Source organism: Mandrillus leucophaeus, unplaced genomic scaffold, assembly GCF_000951045.1.
Source record: "Mandrillus leucophaeus isolate KB7577 unplaced genomic scaffold, Mleu.le_1.0 Scaffold195, whole genome shotgun sequence".
NCBI classification, from domain to species: domain Eukaryota; kingdom Metazoa; phylum Chordata; class Mammalia; order Primates; family Cercopithecidae; genus Mandrillus; species Mandrillus leucophaeus.
In genome coordinates, this window is record NW_012101976.1 from 1,656,883 (window position 1) to 1,675,168 (window position 18,286).

The window sequence follows — 18,286 nt, forward strand, 5'->3', positions numbered from 1 at the left end:
CGGGGCTGCTGGCTCAGCTTGCAAGGCCGCAGGGCTGTGGGAGAAATAGAACTTGCAGAATTTTTTGCTGCCCCCACTGCCTGGGCTAGGATTTCAGGCTGATACCTTTTAGGGTTTCAACTTCTCTGTGGCCATGGGGACAGTTTGTTTCCCATTGAAGGCTGAGAAAGGATTCCGAGTTTATACCACAAAGAAGAGACAGGGCTTCAACCCTGCTTCAACCCCACATGAGAAGCTCGATTCGGCCGGGCGCAGTGGCTCACGCCTGTAATCCCTGCACTTTGGGAGGCAGGTGGATCACCTGAGGTCAGGAGTTTGAGACCAGCCTGGCCAACGTGGTGAAACCCCATCTCTACTAAAAATACCAAATATATTTTGTGTTAGAGCCCAAGAGTTGAAGGCTGCAGTGAGCTGTGATTGTACCATTGCCCTTCAGCCTGAATAACAGAACAAGACTCTGTCTCAAAAAATAAAAAAGGAGGTTGGTGCTCTTTGTCCAGTCCTCCTGAACCCAGAGTGACATCCTAATGCCTCAGGGCACCAAAGTTGGCTGGAGCCCTATTTATCCCCTGAGTCCAGGAATTCAAAGCTGCAGTGAGCTATGAATCCTCCCACCTTAGCCTCCTGAGCAGCTAGGACTAGAGGCATTCACCACCATGCCCAGCTAATTTTATTTATTTATTTGTGATAGAAATAGGGTCTCGCTATGTTGCCCTGTCTTCAAGACTTGCCTTGGTGTTACCTGAAGCAGCTTGAACTTCTGTATGATTGTAAGAGGAGCCCAAAAGCGCTTACCTGACACCGGACTCTAGGCCCCAACACAGGCCTGGAGGCAGGGCGGCCTTCCCTGGGCAGAAACAGATTAGGCCTTAAAAACAGACCCAGAATTACTACACCAACAACCCTCTCATCTTAGGATATATTTCCCCAGGATTAATAGCTGGGTGTGACACATTTACTGTCTAATTAGCACAGGAGTTTCTAGTAGGGAGAGAATCAGTCAATTGACCAATCAATCTGGTATTTATTGGACACCTCCTGTGTACTGCTTTCTCATAAGACCTCCTTCCTATAGAGATACAGGATTCTTCCTCATCTTGCTTCTTTTTAACCTTGCTGTGGTTCAGTTCCTTGTTCTCAGACCTGGCTGCACATTAGAATTACATTAGGAGCTTTGAAGAGGATGTCAGAGCCCTTTGCAAGAGCAGTTAAGTCAAAATCTCCATGGACATGGATCCAGACATCTTTCTTTTGATGTGCAGCTGGTGGGAACCACATAGTTACATGGATTGCCTCACTCCCTCTTGTCTTTGAGGTATATGGACAGTGCTTTCTCTCTTCAGTACCAATTGCCTGGTATGTCACTCTCCATTTCTTTATTCTCAACCTTCCTGTATCATTTAGTTTCAAGTGTGTGTGTCTTATAAAATGGCACATAGCTTGGGGGTGGGGTATGTTTTGTATTCTCACTTAAGAGTCTTTTATCTTTTAATAGGCAAAATTCATTTACATTTATTGTAGTGACTAATGTGTTTGAACCTACTCAAGCATGTTGCCCTATTTATCATGCTTTCTCTTTGTTTCCATTTTGCTCTTTTCCTGGTTTTTATTGGGTTGAGTATATTTTCATCATTAAAGTTAGATTATAAGGCCTAAATGGAACACAGTGGATATAAATACCCTGATCTAACTGATCTAAAATCTTTGTTTTTTTTTTTGGAGACAGAGTCTCACTTTGTCACCCAGGCTGGAGTGCAGTGGCGTGATCTCAGCTCACTGCAAGCTCTGCCTCCTGGGTTCACACCATTCTCCTGCCTCAACCTCCTGAGTAGCTGGGACTACAGGCGCCTGCCACCACGCCCGGCTAATTTTGTTTCTGTATTTTTCGTAGAGATGGGGTTTCATCATGTTAGCCAGGATGGTCTCTATCTCCTGACCTCGTGATCTGCCTGCCTCGGCCTCCCAAAGTGCTGGGATTACAGGCGTGAGCCACCGCACCCGGCCAAATCTTTGTAATTATACCCATTGGGGTGTTTGTCCTTAACCTACCTTCTGGCTTACAGACTTTTGAACAATTGGGATTTGCTCATCTTTTGGGAGAGGGCCTTCTGTTGTCCTTAATTCCAGGCCTTACATAAGCTTGGGACTCCATGAATAGGTGTAAAATTGATCAGGTATTTTATAGCGTGTCAACAATTTGTATCTCTGGAGGCTTGTTAATAGAGAAGGGCCTGTTGCCAGGGCCTGTGAGGGGCAGAAAGATGATAAAGAGTTGGTGGGGTGTGGTTGAAAATTTATTTGGCAATTACTGAATATCTAGAAACTGCCCAGCTGTGGCTGCAGCAGTTACAAGCATAAACCTTTACTAACCTTTTGACCCTGAGCAAGTGGCCGCTCCTTCCTGAGGCTCAGTTTCCTCATCTGCAATGGAGCTATGGTAGCACCTGCCTCAACCAGTTGTTATAAGGATCAGAGATGAAACCTGTTTCCGGTTCTGGCGTAGGGTGTGGGCCAGGAAGGTGTTCACTCAGTGCTTCCGCCTGAAAGGTCTGTTCAGAGGGACAGGCTGGGAGTCCCTTGTGGTGGCATCTTAGGAGAATGACTCAGCCTCAGTTTACCATAACTAATCATTACTGAACCAACCACTGGGATTAATTGTACTGATGAAAATGACAACAAACTGTAAATCACTCTGCCTCCCCTGGGTGGGGAATGCCTGGCCCCATCATTCTGTCTCACCAGTGTCTCTTGTCCCTTTGTCTGTAAGGGGTGGGTGTGGATCGATGTTGATGTCCCCTCTGTACTGAGAAGGTGGCTTTGAAGCCTGTCTTCATGGGCTCGAATCTTGGCACCACCACTTCCCAGCTGTGTAAACTTGGCCCAGTTTCTTAACTTCTGTGAGCCTCAATTATTATCTTCATCTGGAACACAGAGGCATAGGAGTTACCGAATTGCATTAAAACTTATCTGCTCAATTCAGCACCTATTTATTGAGCCCAAGCCTGCTCAAGGTGTGGAATGAAGGGTTAAAGAAGGGCCCACTAAAAAAATGAGTAAGTTCTTTTTGTCCAAAAGTTTAATAGCCTAACAGGTAGGATTAAGAGCCCCAGTAACACTAAGGGTGGCTACTTCCTAGGGCTATGAGATTTCAGTGGGTGATGCACAAAAGGACTGAGTGGTTGCTGGGTACCCAGTAGGTGCCTTCAATGTTGTTACTATTCATCAGTCGTTTCCTGAGTGTCCACGGTGGGTGCCTTTGTGTCAGAGCCAGGACAGATGTTTCAGGAGCCAGGCACTGTATAAAGAAGGTAGGGGCAGAGGGCTGCTCGGCACCGGAGGTGCACCTCCCCCGAGCTGGCCCCGCAGGCAGGCAGGCAGGCAGGACGCCAGAAGAGGATGACCGTGGTGGCAGGAGGCCCAGCCCCTTCTCTGGACTCTGGGAGAGGTGAGGCTGGTTCCAGGGAAGGGTGTACACTCCTGTGCATTCCAGACATTCCATCACCAATGCAACCCCCATACACACCCACTGAGACAGAATTAACCCCCAGAGGAAGGGACGGCAGATGTGATCAAAGGCCAGTGGCCCTGGCCAGGCAGGGAGTGCTGAGCCTGCAGGGACCTGTGTCCACACATGGGAGGAGAGTGCAGGCTGGGCTGTGACCCAACAGGGGACACAGCAGTTCTGGGTGACAGGGACAGCTGGGGTTGAGGCGATGGCAGGAACGTGGCCCCTTCGATGTTGTTGAAGTATGATCTGTTCCTGGGGTGGCTGCCGTCCCAGCCTGGAGAAGGGGACAGCTGTGAGCAGGCCAGGTGCCTCCAGCTCTGCCCCGTGGCCTATGGACAGGGTTGCAGTGGCTCTGGGGACCTGGGGAAGGGTGTCGGGCTGCGGTCTTTGTGCCAGGGTTCTCCACACCCAGGCGCCAGGCTCCACTGGGCACAGTTGGGAGCCCTGGGTTGTTTTGGAGTTAGGCAGCCAGGGAAGGACCCTCAGAGGATTCCCTGTCCCGGGGCAGACATCTAGCTAGTGAGTGTGGACAGGAGGCGGAGTCACAGGGTTCAAAGAGAATAAGCATTTATTAGGTGTCCCTGGGTACCAGGCACCGAGTAAGACTGGAAGATGCTCTGAGCGCACATCAGCTTTCCTACAGCAGAACTGACAGGCTGTGGTCACTGCGGGCTTAGAGCAAAGCTGGTCCGGGTGCCTCAGAATCACCTAGAATCTTGCCGTCCTATTCAGTAATTACCGGCCTCGTGACATGGGCTGTGCAAGTATGTCTGTGTGCCAGGGTTTGAAGACTTAGTATGAAAAAGAGAATGTAAACTATCCATTAATAATGGTCTGTTGGCCACCTGTCAAATTGATCATATTTTGGATATATTAGGTTAAATAAAATAGAAAAAAAGTTCACTCATTTCTTCTTACTCTTTTCATGTGGCTACTAGAAAAATGTAAATTGTCTCTGCGGCTCAGGTTCAGTTTCTGTTGAACAGTGCCTCCTGTGGGAATGTTTTCCAGCTGTTGAGTGTCTTTCTGCTTGTTCCATGGCAAGCAGGCACGATAACCCCATTTATGTTCAAGGAAGTTAAGGCTGAGACAGGTGGAGTACTACATGCCGTTATTCCAAATAGCCAGCATAGTTCATTCAGTTTGATGGGCACTGCAGACATGGCAGTGAACAACAGACAAGGTGCCCTGCCCTGGCAGGGTCCCCACGCTTCAGTGACAGGGAGGAAGAGGATGAAACCCAGTTATCCTAATCATGGTGTGGCCACACCTAAAGTGCTTTCATTTATAAGGATTATCTCCTTGAATTATCTCAACCCTCTGCAGTGGGGTCAATTCCTATCCCTGTCTCAGAGATGAGAAAACTGAGGCACAGAGAGACTAAGGAACCTGCCCGAGCCCACACCTAGGTCACAGCAACAACACAGGCTACGTTCCTTGCCTTGGCCAGGCTGCTCTCAGTTTCCTCCCCTGCAGGTCAGGTACATAGAATGGGCCAGTTGGTGCCATATGACTTGAACAGGTACAGCTGAAGGCATCAAGGGTGGCTCTTGAAGCCACCCACACACAGGGAGCCCACTCCCAGGTCACTGACGGCTGGAAGGTTGGCCATTCATGGTGTCCTTGGAGGGTCCAGGTCTCTCCTGGGGGCAGGAGCCTGGGAAGCGTATCTCCCCAACTCTTAGATCTATGTATGATGCAGCCAGATCATACCATCATCCAAAACTTGTGTTCCCATATGCTCTCAGAAAAGACAGTGGGTGGCTGTTGCATTGGGCCAGGTGAGAAGTGGTGACTTTGGCCAAGGTGGAGGCCAGAAGGGCAGATGGAGGAGGATGTGCAGGGGACGTGTTCCCATGTAGAACCAGTAGAGGGAGAGGCAGGGACAGGTCTCAGGGATCTGTTGGCATAACCGGGTAGACAGGTCCTCCCCACCCTCCCCTTCTGCGGTTTCCCTTATGCGGATGGAAGAGTGTTCTCAGAGCAGTGGGAACACCCTGTACCCTTCAGATCCCCAAACCTACTGACTCAGATCCTTAGCCCAAATCTAAGACAGCTGAAGTGGGCTGTGCGTTTGTCCCCAGCCAGGCCTGGGCAGTGGGCATCTGGGACCCAGGATCTCCTATCCTCCCGACACCTCATTACCCATATATGGGCACTAGCCTCTCCTCACAGATGTTGCAGGAGATAGTTCCAGATTCTGAGGTTATTTGCGAATTCCTCGTGCCAGGGCAAGGCGACATTCACAGGGCGGAAGCAGAGCACGTCTGGGCTTGCAGCAGGATCAGCGTGAATGTTGTGGATGGCCGGGGTCCTTCTTTCATCTCCCGGGTGCTGGAGGATTCTGACTTCAGGCGTTGGCTTCTGGTTTTTTTTTTTTTTTCTTCTTTTTTTGAGACGGTGTCTCTCTCTGTCGCCCAGGCTGGAGTGCAGTGGCGCGATCTCGGCTCACTGCAAGCTCTGCCTCCCAGGTTCACGCCATTCTCCCGCCTCAGCCTCCCGAGTAGCTGGGACTATAGGCGCCCGCCACCACGCCCGGCTGATTTTTTGTATTTTTAGTAGAGACGGGGTTTCACCGTGTTAGCCAGGATGGTCTCAATCTCCTGACCTCGTGATCCACCCACCTCGGCCTCCCAAAGTGCTGGGATTACAGGCATGAGCCACCGCACCCAGCCAGCTTCTGGCTTTTATCAGCTCCTTAAAAGGAGCCTAAACCCCTAGATGGTGGATCCAGGTCAAGGCAGAAGCAGCACCCCCTATATCTGTTCTTTCAGTCACCCCCACCACAGCCCTGCGGCATGCATACTGTGATGACTCTCATTTTGCAGCTGGGGAAACTGAGGCTCAGAGAGGCTAAGTCATTTACAGCTTACTAAGAGCAGAGGCAGGATTATGACCCCAGGCTGTCTGGCTTTGGTCTGGGTGCTTAACCACTGGGCCACACTGCCCTTTCAGCTGAAAGAAAGTGCCAGTGATACCTGCACAAAATTAAAGCAGGAAGACAGACCCATAAGGTGGAGAGCGAGGGTCCCCTGAGACACCTGTGTTCTCTTTCTCTGCCCACGTGGAGCATCGGTCGTGTGTCAGGGCCAGGGTGCTACCTCTGTGCCAGCTCCTCTAATGGGCATCCCGGCTGGCCCTCTGAGGACTATGTGCTGTCCTTGGCCATGCCAGGGCAGCACACAGCCCTAAGTTCGAGTCCCAGCTCCCCACTTTGCAACTGGGCTCACTGAGTCACTGGATCCTCAGCCTCGAGTTGCCACCTCTAATGCAGGCCGGGGCCAGGCGCAGTGGCTCACACCTGTAATCCCAGCACTTTGGGAGGCCGAGGCGGGCAGATCACTCGAGGCCAGGAGTTCGAGACCAGCCTGGCCAATGTGGCGAAACCCCGTCTCTATTAAAAATACAAAAAGTAGCCTGGTGTGGTGGTGCATGTCTGTAATCCCCGCTGCTTGGGAGGCTGAGGCACGAGAATTGCTTGAACCCAGGAGGCAGAGGTTGCAGTAAGCCAAGATCATGCCACTGCATTCCAGTCTGGGTGACAGAGTGAGACTCAGTCTCAATCAGTAAAGCAAGTCAGGCTGTGTCTACTGAGGCTCTGACTCCTAGCGACAGAGCCGGGGGACCTGATGCCATTTGAGGCTCCCAAGCCCCCTCCCTAGTGGTTCCTCTGCTCTGAGTACATACTGGGACACAAAAAGACGGCTGTTCAGGCTGAAGCCTGCGGGCTCAGACCCAGGAAACCCTTGTCTGGTCCCTGGTAGTGCCCTCAAACCTAGCCCTGGAGCTCCGAGGAGGAGCCAGGCAGCCTCCTGACCTGCTGGTTCCATTTTTCCTTGCTTGCATCAAGAGCCTCATATGCAGACCAGGCCAAGAAAATGGGGCTCTGTGAGACTGCTCAGGAGTGTCCCAGACTCACGTCCCCAGCCCAGAAGGAAAAAGCTAGGGAAAAACAGCCCAGGTCGACTCGAGGTAACTCCCAGTGGCTTGCGAAACCCACCCAGCCCCGGACTCAGAGCCTGGCCGAGGCTGAGGGGGCTGTTTCTGCTGCCAACCAGGTCCTGGGTCCCCATTCAGGCCCACTGGTGAAACAGCCAGCAAGGCCTCAATTGTATCAACATGTAGATGAACCAGGCTCAGTGGCTCATGCCTGTAGGCCCTGTACTTTAGGAGGCCAAGGCAGGAGGATCCCTTGAGCTCAGGAGTTGTTGTTTTTTTTTGTTTGTTTGTTTTTTGTTTTTGAGACGGAGTCTCGCTCTGTCGCCCAGGCTGGAGTGCAGTGGCCGGATCTCAGCTCACTGCAAGCTCCGCCTCCCGGGTTCACGCCATTCTCCTGCCTCAGCCTCCCGAGTAGCCGGGACTACAGGCGCCCGCCACCGCGCCCGGCTAGTGTTTTGTATTTTTTGGTAGAGACGGGGTTTCACCGGGTTAGCCAGGATGGTCTCCATCTCCTGACGTCGTGATCCACCCACCTCGGCCTCCCAAAGTGCCGGATTACAGGTGTGAGCCACCGCGCCCGGCCTGACTGAGGTGTTTCTAAAAGTGATCCTGATTACCCGCCCCCCCAAACATGCCACACATACACTTTTGTTTGGTTTTAATTTGAGACAGGGTCTTTCTCCGTCTCCCAGGCTGGAATGCAGTGGTGTGATCTCAGCTCACTGCATCCTTGACCTCCTGGGCTCAAGCGATTCTCCCACCTAAGCTTCTCAAGTAGCTGGGACTGTAGGTGCACACCACCACATCTGGCTACTTTTTGTATTTTTTGTAGAGACAAGGTCTTCCTATTTGCCCAAGTTGGTCTCGAACTCCTAGGCTCAAGAGATGCTCCTGCCTCGGCCTCCCAAAGTGCTGGGATTACAGGTGTGCACCCCTGTGCCTGGGCCCACACATAAACATAACTAGAGAGAATTTCTTGCTCACGTTCCACAGATGATGAAACTGAGACTCAGAAATACAGAGTGGCTGGCCAGGCATATGGTGGTCATACCTGTAATCCTAGCACTCTGGGAGGCCGAAATGGGAGGATCGCTTGAGGCCAGGAGTTCAGGACCAGCCTGGTCAACATAGTGAGAAACCATCTCTATTTAAAAATTTGAAGAAAATACAAAAAGATTAAAAAGGAAATACAGTGTAGCTCCTCTGTCACACCGTCACAGGTCACACTGCTGGTTGGTGCAGTCAGGATCTGAACCCTGTGTGACTCCAGACCCGAAGTCTTTCTCCTACATGGGCTGCCCTCCCAAGTGACCCTGGGTAGTGGCTTCACGTCCGGGACCTTGGCTTGCTCATCTGGATAATGAGCAGGTGGGGCCAGATAGCTTCTGAGGCCCCTTCGAGGGCCGGCGGCCACTGCTCTCAGCACACGTGTCCATGTTACCCTCTGAGTAAGAAAAGGGAGGGCTGGGCGTGTACTCTCGGCTGTCACTCAGGCCCCTTCCCTTTTCTGGTGTGTGTGTGGGGACGGGGGGTGTCTTGGTCTTCCTGGCTCGGCCAGGTGGCTGCTGTCTGTGTCTTTGTGGGCGGGACAGGGCTGTGTCTCGGCCTCCATCAGTGGGGCCGGTGGCCCAGGGTTGCCACGTCTGGCTGCCCCAATGCGGCTCATTACCGAGATGAAAAGCTGGACCAGCCTAGCCGGTTTCCCAGCACTCCTGGGACCCGTCCCCGTTCCTGCAGGTTCCTGCCCCACCCACATTCCTGCTGGCCTCCTAGCATGGGGCTCCATGGCTCTCCAAGGGACACATGGTTGATTCCTGAGGCCAGCTAGATGGTGGGGGGAACACAGGACCTTTTGGGGCCTCTCATTCGGGACCCCAAAGCTACAGGGCGAAACGCTGAGACTGTGCCTCTGGAGGCCTGGATTCGAATCCCAGCTCTGCCTTTCTTGCTGGCAGTGGAACTGTGGCCAAATGATGGAATTTCTTTGTACCTCTATTTCCCCATCTGTAACTGAGTGAATTGCATGGTATGTGAATTCCATGCAGTTCACTCATTTAGAGTTGTAATCCTCCAACTTTTGAGAACAATGCTACTTACTTAGAGAGTGGTAGGATTGATGAGCTAATATACATGTGACTTGCTTAGCACTGGGCAGGACAAATAGCCCTCTAGGAGTTAACTAGCCCCTTCCAGGCTGCTGGGGGATTACCTGCGGCCGGCCAGCCTCCCTGGAGAATGAGGCAAGAGGCAGGACCTGACTCGGGAGAGAAAAAACAAACCCCTATCATTTCTAAATGACACTTGTCTTTTTTTTGTTGTTGTTGTTGAGATTGAGTCTCGCTTTGTCACCCAGGCTGGAGTGTGTGGTACAATCTTGGCTCCCTGCAACCTCCACTCCCGAGTTCAAGCAGTTCTTCCGCCTCAGCCTCCTGAGTAGCTGGGATTACAGGTACCTGCCACCGTGCGCAGCTAATTTTTGTATTTTTAGTAGAGACGAGGTTTCACCATGTTGGCCAGGCTGGTCTTGAACTCCTGACCTCAGGTGACCTGCCTGACTCAGCCTCCCAAAGTGCTGGGATTACAGGCGTGAGCCACTGCGCCCAGCCGCCTTTTTTTTTTTTGTAACAGTTTTATTGTGATATAATTCACATACCATGCAGTTCACTCATTTAAAGTGTTCAATTCACTGTTTTTGTTTTTTTGTTTTGAGACAGGGTCTCACTCTCATTGCCCAGGCTGGAGTGCAGTGGCGAAGTCTCGGCTCACTGCAGCCTCAATCTCCTGGGCTCAAGCAATCGTCCCCCCTCAGCCTCCCGAGTATCTGGGACCACAGGTGCGCATCACCATGCCCAGCTAATTTTTTGTATTTTCAGTAGACATGGGGTTTCACCATGTCGCTCAGGCTGCTCTCAAACTCCCGGGCTCAAGTGATCTGCCCACCTCGGCCTCCCAAAGCACTGGGATTATAGGTGCGAGCCACCGCGCCCGGCCCAGTGGTTATTAATATTGTCACAGAGTTGTCCAACCATCCCCATAGAACATTTTCATCACCCCAAAAATAAATCTCATACCCTTTAGGAATCACTCTCCATTTCACATCCTCCTGGGCCCTGGCAGCCACTCATCCACCTTCTGCTCCTGTAGATTTTTCCATTCTGAACATTTCTTATCAATGGAATAATATGTGAGCTTTTGTGTCTGGCTTCTCTCACTGAGCATAACATTCTCGAGGTTCATGAGGCTGTAGCAGTTGTCAGTTCTGCCTTCATTGTTTGGCCAAATAATACAGATAGACCACATTTTGTTTATATTTTCATCAGTTGACGAATATTTGAGTTGTTTCCACTAAAAAGTGGAAGCCAAAAGGCTACTATGAATCATGCTGCTGTGACTCATCTATGTACCAGTTTCTGTGCAGGCATAGTTTTTTTTGTTTTTTGGTTCTTGGTTTTTATTTTCTGAGACAGAGTCTTGCTCTGGCTGGAGTGTAGTGGCACGACCTCGGCTCACTGCAACCTCCACCTACCAGGTTCAAGCGATTCTCCTGCCTCAGCTTCCCGAGTAGATGGGATTACAGGCACATACCACCACGTCCAGCTAATTTTTTTGTACTTTTCGTAGAGATGGGGTTTTGCCATGTTGGCCAGGCTGGTCTCGAACTCCTGACCTCGGGTGATCCACCTGCCTCAGCCTCCCATAGTGCTGGGATTACAGGCATGAGTCACCGCGACCGGCCCAGACATAGGTTTTCATTTCTCTTGGAGAGATACGTAGGGGTAGGCTGGGCGCAGTGGCTCACGCCTGTAATCCTAACATTTTGGAGGCCAAGGCAGATGGATTGCTTGAGCCCAGGGGTTCAAGACCAGTTGGGGCAACATGGCAAAACCTCCCTCTGTAAAAAAAAAAAAATACAAAAATTAGCTGGGCACAGTGCCAGGTGCCTATAGTCAGTTACTCAGAGGCTGAGGTACGAAGATTGCTTGAGACTAGGAGGTCAACGCTGCAGTGAGCTGAGATTGCGCCACTGCACTCCAGCCTGGGCAACAGAGTGAGACCCTGTCTCAAAAAATAAAAATAAGGCTGGGTACAATGGCTCATGCCTATAATCCCAGCACTTTGGGAGGCTGAGGCAAGTGGATCACCTGAGGTCAGGAGTTCGAGACTAGCCTGGCCAACATGGCGAAATCCCGTCTCTACTAAAAGTACAAAAGTTAGCCGGGTGTAGTGCTGGGCACCTGTCATCCCAGCTACTCAGGAGGCTGAGGTAGGAGAATCATTTGAGTCTGGGAAGCGGAGGCTGCAGTGAGCCGAGATCATGCTACTGTACTCCAGCCTGGGCAACAGGGTGAAACCCTGTCTCGAAAAAATAAGTAAATAAATAAGTAATAAAAATAAAAGAACACATAGGGGTGGACTTGCTGGGTCTTATGGTGACTGTTTAACTTTTTGCAGAATTTCTAGACTGTTTTCCACAACTGTGCACCATTTGGCATCCCCACCAGCAAGGTATGAGGGTTCCGATTTCTCCACATCTTTGCCAACACTTGTTACTGTCTGTCTTTTTTATTATAGCCATCATAGTGGAGGAAAAGTGACATCCTGGTGTGGTTTTGGGCTCTTGGCATTTTAAATTAATCTGTGAAGTACCTACTGTGTGTTGGGAGCCCTATAAGATCATCACATTGAGTTGTTAAGGGCCTGGAGTCTGGCTCTGCCATCTAATTGCTGGGTGACTTGGGGAGAGTTACTTAACCTCTCTGATCCTCAGTTTCCACACCCATAAATGGGGATAATAATACAATTACCCACCGTGCTAACACCCAGCTCGCAGGGTTGTCATGAAGATTGAGTCAGAAACAGTGAGGAGCCTGGCATGTAGAAAGTAAGTATTAGCCATTAGCTCACATTTACCATGGTGGAGGTTGTTATTGGTGTGAGTTTCCTAGCATCCCCATGAGTGACTGTTAGCCCAGTCGATCACGTGCCTCTGGAGTGAGATTGCTGGAGGGGAGAATCGTGGTTCACAAGCTGTGTGACCCTGGGCAAGTGCTTTGATGTCTCAGAGTCTTGGTTTCTTCATCTGTAAAGGGGCACACGAACCTCCCCGGGGACTTAGGGCAACGATGCTGTTGAGCTGGTGCCTGTGAATGTGAGGTCTGGCAAAGACCACAGCAAGTGGCAAATGCCCAGGATGCCTCTGTGGTCATCACCAGTGGACAGATGGAGAAGCAGAGGCTGCACGAGGGTAGGGCACTTGCCTGAGGCTGTCTAAGCAGCAAGCGGCGGAGTGGGCCGTGGGCCTGTCTCCTCATAGCTTCCTGCTGCCGCTCACGACTTTGTCCCACCAGGAGTCCAAGGTCCCTGAGGCAGTGGTCATAGCCGCACAACTCCCATGTCCTCTGGGGGGCTTCGGCTGGAACAGTAGGCCCGGCCAGGATGGAGTCCAGAAGGTGGCTTTTCTTGCATCTGCCCTGGTCCATGAAAGGGCTGGGTTGGGCGCTGGCCCTGTGCCTGAGGTGAGACTGGGCTCAAGAGAGACCAAGGCCCCTGCCTGAGCCACAGTGCAGACCCTAACAATGCACTGCAGAGTCAGGGCTTGACTATTTGGGGTGAGACTCACCGCCTCAAGGTGCAGCTGGCCCGGCAGATGGTCAGTGACTGGGGTGGGAATGTGGGGGCCCAGAAACTCACATTCTCCATGTGGCCTGCCAAAACCAGGAAGTGGGGGTTAGGGAATGAGGGAGGAGTCAGGGGCGGACCCCTGACCTGAATGTTCTAGAAGCCCAGCTTATCCCTTCTTACCCAGATCCTCCATCCAAAGCTCCCCGCTGCTGAGCCTTCCTGGCCACCCCGCCAAACACCAGCTTTCTTCACTGCAGGACTTGTCAGTGCCTTTGCTGGCTCATGAACATATCAAGGTGGGGTTTTCCTAACTGCCTTGACCAAGGAAGAATAAGGCTTGTAAGAGCTGGGTTCCTGGAACCCCACTTTGGGGCAGGCTGCCCCCAGTTGACCTTGCAGAAGGTGTGGCCTGGGTCCTGTTCCCTCAAGATCCCCCAGCTCCGGTGTATCCAGGTCTGCCACAAAGCCAGCCCTTAGGCAAGGTCTGGGACATCGGGGGGTGGATTCTCCAGCACGTTTACTGCTGCCATTTCTGCCCCCAGCGCCGCCAACATCAACAGCACCTGCAGTGCTGCTCCATGCCTCCAGTAGGTGTCCAGGTCCCCTGGGGAACCTGCAAAAATCGCAATAATAATACAGCTTCCTGGGCCCAGCTCTGGAGACCTGGGTTCAGCAGGTCTGGGTTAGTGGCCCGGAATCTGAATTTTTCACACTGGGCCCCAGTACCTTGACCCGGGGAGCATCAGTCTAAAGGGCTGGTGGTCGCCTCTGCCTTGACGGTGAAGAACCCCACCCTGGCCCATCCCACGGGACATGCCAGGACCTGCCTCTCTATGGCCTGTCCTCAATGGAGCCTTCTGCACAGGAACGCCAAATTCTTCCTCCTGCTTTAGCACCCAGCCGACACCACCTCCTCCAGGAAGCCTTCCGTGACTACTGCTGTCCCCGCCCAGCCAGTCCAGAGGCTCCCTTGGGCATCCCCAGCCCCCAGGCCTGTCTCAGTCTCGTGACTGTTTCTATAAATACTGATTGCCTCCTGGTCTGTAGCGTGGATCAGGGAGGGAGAGGCTTGTCTTTGTGAGATGCCAGGCCCGCACACAGCAGGTGCTTAATGAGTGTGAGTAGGAGGAATCTTCTGCGTGCCTAGCCGCACAGGCCCCACTGTGGGTCTTCAATGGAGACAGGGGAACTATCATGGCTGGCTGGCTGGGTGACAGTGGCTAAGCTGCTTTCCCTGTCTGGTCTCTGTTTCTTTCTTTGCTTAAAGAAAGCAACAGACGGAGGCCGGGCATGGTGGCGCACGCCTGTAATCCCAGCTACTCAGGAGGCTGAGGCAGCAGAATCGTTTGAACCCAGGAGGTAGAGGTTGCAGTGAGCCAAGATTGTACCACTGCACTTCCAGCCTGAGTGACAGAGCGAGACTCTGTCTCAAAACAACAGAGGCAGGGCTGGGTGATCTCTAAGGCTCCTTGACAACTAAAATCACAAACCTTTGTTGAGACTTACTCTGCGCCCAGCTCTGTGCACAGCGCTTTAGCAGTGTGACCTCACTTCCATTTGTAACCCCCGCCACCCCGGTCCCGGGAAAGGTTCTGTTACTGTAGTCCATCGGATTGGGAAGCAGAGGCACAGAGAGGCAAGGGAGCTTGGCCAAGTCACACAGCCACTCAGCAGCTGATGGGCGCCAAGATCTGCACCCACAGCTAACCCCAGGGCCAAAGTCTTAACTAACTCCCATGATAGCATTTTCCAGAGTAGTTTGTATGTGGTTCTGGGGGACGGGGAGCAGTAGACAGATGTGACAGGAGGGGACACAGAGACAGTGAGGGAGAGGGCCAGGCTGCTTTCAAGACTTTTTTTTTTTTTTCTTTGAGATTGAGTCTCGCTCTGTCGCCCAGGCTGGAGTGCAGTGGCACGATCTCGGCTCACTGCAACCTCCACCTCCCGGGTTCAAGCGATTCTCCTGCGTCAGCCTCCCTGAGTAGCTGGCATTACAGGTGCGCACCACCATGCCCAGCTAATATTTGTATTTTTAGTGGAGACGGGGTTTCACCATGTTGGCCAGGCTGGTCTCAAACTCCTGATCTCAGGTGATCCACCTGCCGTGGCCTCCCAAAGTACTGGGATTCCAGGTGTGAGCCACCGCACCAGGCCTCAAGTCTCTTTCAGGCTCTCTGAGAAGATCAGGAGAGAGGCTGGGCCTGATGCCACCACGGCTGTCACACCTCCTGACTCGTAACAGCGGGCAGCCCGGTGTCACCATGGAACCCAATGCCACTGCGTTCCCATGAAATTTATTTTGGCAGCTAATTCACTCGTGATGAGGGCTTCTAGATTTCTGTTTAAAAGGGGGAGAGCAAGTTACCTTTGTAAACACATTCATTTAACTCTAAAATAAAATGAGTAGGTTGAAAGAAAAACATCAGGTAATTAAAAATAAGACTGCTCACACAATAGCTTGTTCCCGAATGTTCACAGCAACGTGATTCTCATGATGGCCCAAAGGTGGAAACGGCCCAGATGGTCGTCAGTTGTTGAATGAATAAGCAAAATGTGATGTAGCCATGTGACAGAATATTATTCAGCCATAAAAAGAATGAAGTTCTAATAGATGCCACAGTATGCATGAAGTTTGAAAACATCATGCTAAGAGAAGTCAGACGCAAAAGGCCATGTGTTGTGTGATTCTGTTTTTATGAAATGTCCAGAATAGGCAAATCCATAGAGAGAGAAAGTGAGTTCCTGATGGCCAGGGGCTGGAGGGGGTGGGGAATAGGGAGTGACAGCTCGTGGGTGTGGAGCTTTGGGGTGATAAAAATGTCTGGAATGAGATAGTGGTGATGGTTGCACAATTCTGAATATGTAGTACTAAAAACCACTGACTGTGTACTTTAAACAGGTGAATTTTATGGTATGTGAGTTGTCTCCCAATTTTTAAAATATGGTGCGTTTTGCCAACATGGCAAAATAGAAGCCTTAGAAGCTGGGTGCGCTGGTGGTGCCAGTGGTCCCAGCTACTCGGGAGGCGGAGGTAGGAGGATTGCTTGAGCTCAGGAGTTCGAGGCTGCAGCGAACTACGATCATGCCACTGCACTCTAAGCCAGGTGACAGAGTGAGACCGTATCTCTCACAAAAAATAGGTAGGCAAGGCCTGGTGGCTCACATCTGTGATCGGCACTTTGGGAGTCCGAGGTGGATGGATTGCTTGAGCTCAGGAGTTTGAGGCCAGCCTGGGTGACATGTTGAAACCCCCTCTCTACCAAAAGGAATGTAAAAGTTATCCAGGAGTGGTGGCATGTGCCTGTAGTCCCAGCTACTTGGGAGGCCGGGCTGGGAGGATTGCTTGAGCCTGGGAGATAGAGGCTAGAGTGAGCCATGACTGTGCCGCTATACTCCAGCCTGGGCAAGAGTGAGACTCTATCTATGGCAATTAAATAAACAAATAAATAAATAAATAAAAATAGAAGTATTAGAATGATCAAAGTTGAAGCTGGCCGGGCCCAGTGGCTCACGCCTGTAATCCCAGCACTTTGGGAGGCCGAGGTGGGCAGATCACTTAAGGTCAGGAGTTCAAGACCAGCCTGGCCAACATGGTGAAACCCCGTCTCCACTAAAAATACAAAAATTAGCCAGGCTTGGTGGTGTGCACCTGTAATCCCGGCTACTGGGGAGGCTGAGGCATGAGAATCATTTGAACCCAAGAAGTGGAGGTTGCAGTAAGCCGAGATCATGCCACTGCACTTTAGCCTAGGTGACAGAGCAAGACTCCATCTCAAAAAAAAATTAAAAAAAAAAAATAATGGAGGCTGACTGCCTGCCAGGCGCTGCCTTGTCTCTGGGGCTTTAGTGACGTTGTCCTACGGGAACTGCCCAACTACCTCAAAGGCTCTGTGGGCAGCTCCTGCTCAGAGCATGGGGCCAGGGACAGCCAGAGGATGGGGTGCTGGTAGGGGCACAGCCCCCACCCACCAGACACCCCACCCATCTCCCCTCGGCTTCTGCCCGCAGCATCTCTAACAAGGAGCTTTCGGAGCTGATCGAGCAGCTGCAGAAGAATGCCGACCAGGTGGAGAAGAACATCGTGGACACGGAGGCCAAGATGCAGAGTGTGAGTGCCCCCGTTCCCGCCCAGGTGCCCCCGTGCTACCAGCCCCGTTCAGGACCGGGGTCTGTTCGGAATCAGTGATTCCCACCCAGGGGTGATTCTGGCCCCGAGGGAACATGCAGAGACAGTTTGGTTTTCACTGTTTGGAAGGAAGGTGCTCCTGGCGTCAGCTGGGGAGGGGAGACGGGGTTGCTGCTGAACACCCTACCATGCAGTGTAGGGCAGGGGCGCCGAGGTCAGGAAGCCCTGCTCTGCGAGACGAACCCGGCCATTGTTGTTAATACCAGTACCTGCTGGATACTAAGTTCCTCCCACTTCCTGGGCCCTGTGCGAAGCATCTCCTGCCTGGAGGACTGCCATGGGGTCAGGCTCTAGGGAAGCAGCCCAGCCTTGTCCTTGCTGGGTGACCTTGGGCAAGTGAGTCTTTGCACCTCCCCATGAATGGGATTCTCTCTAACCGGGCAGGAGTGATGGTTCCCACCTGGCGGGGTGGTTGTAAAGATTAAATAGATTATTCAGGTACAGTGCAGAGCTACTATCATTAATATCATTCTCAGTGCTCATCCTGCTGCTGCCAGCACTCAGGGTGCAGGTCATCCTCAGCCTTTTTTGGAGAAGAGAGAGAAAATAGCTACACAAATCACTTCCCCTCTCTGTGCCTCAGTTTCCCCTTCTGTTACATGGGGATAACTGCCCGGTGGACTCAATGGCACGAAGCCTCTGTACCCTGCGGGACTCATAAGCTCTGGAATGGTCACCTCTTCGAACCTTCCACCAGCATCAGCCTGGTGCGACTGGGTTGATGCCCGTTTTGTAGCCTGGAGCAATTGAGGTTCAGAAGGGACTGGGGTGATGAGTCAGTGACAGAGATGGTGCTAGCATTGGCCCGGAGGTGGAGTTACCAGATTTAGCAAATAAAATACAAGATGCCCAGTAACATTTGAATTTCAGAACACAAATCATGTTTTAGTAACGGGAAAGCTCATGTATTATTACGGAAAGGCTTATGCTAAAACATTATTTGTTGTTTATCTGAAATTCAAGTGTAACTGGTGATCTGTACTTCATCTGGCGTCCCTATGCGGGAGAGGACTAAGAGGTGGGACCAGGCC

General features: G+C 51.8%; 1 protein-coding gene across 1 annotated transcript in view; it reads left to right on the plus strand.

Moving 5' to 3' along the window:
* Nucleotides 1–18,286, plus strand: part of PPL (periplakin) — a 66,723-nt gene that overhangs the window by 13,470 nt on the left and 34,967 nt on the right. The window contains 1 exon segment of the mRNA XM_011978455.1: nucleotides 17,078–17,177. Coding sequence (XP_011833845.1) covers nucleotides 17,078–17,177 — 100 coding nt within the window.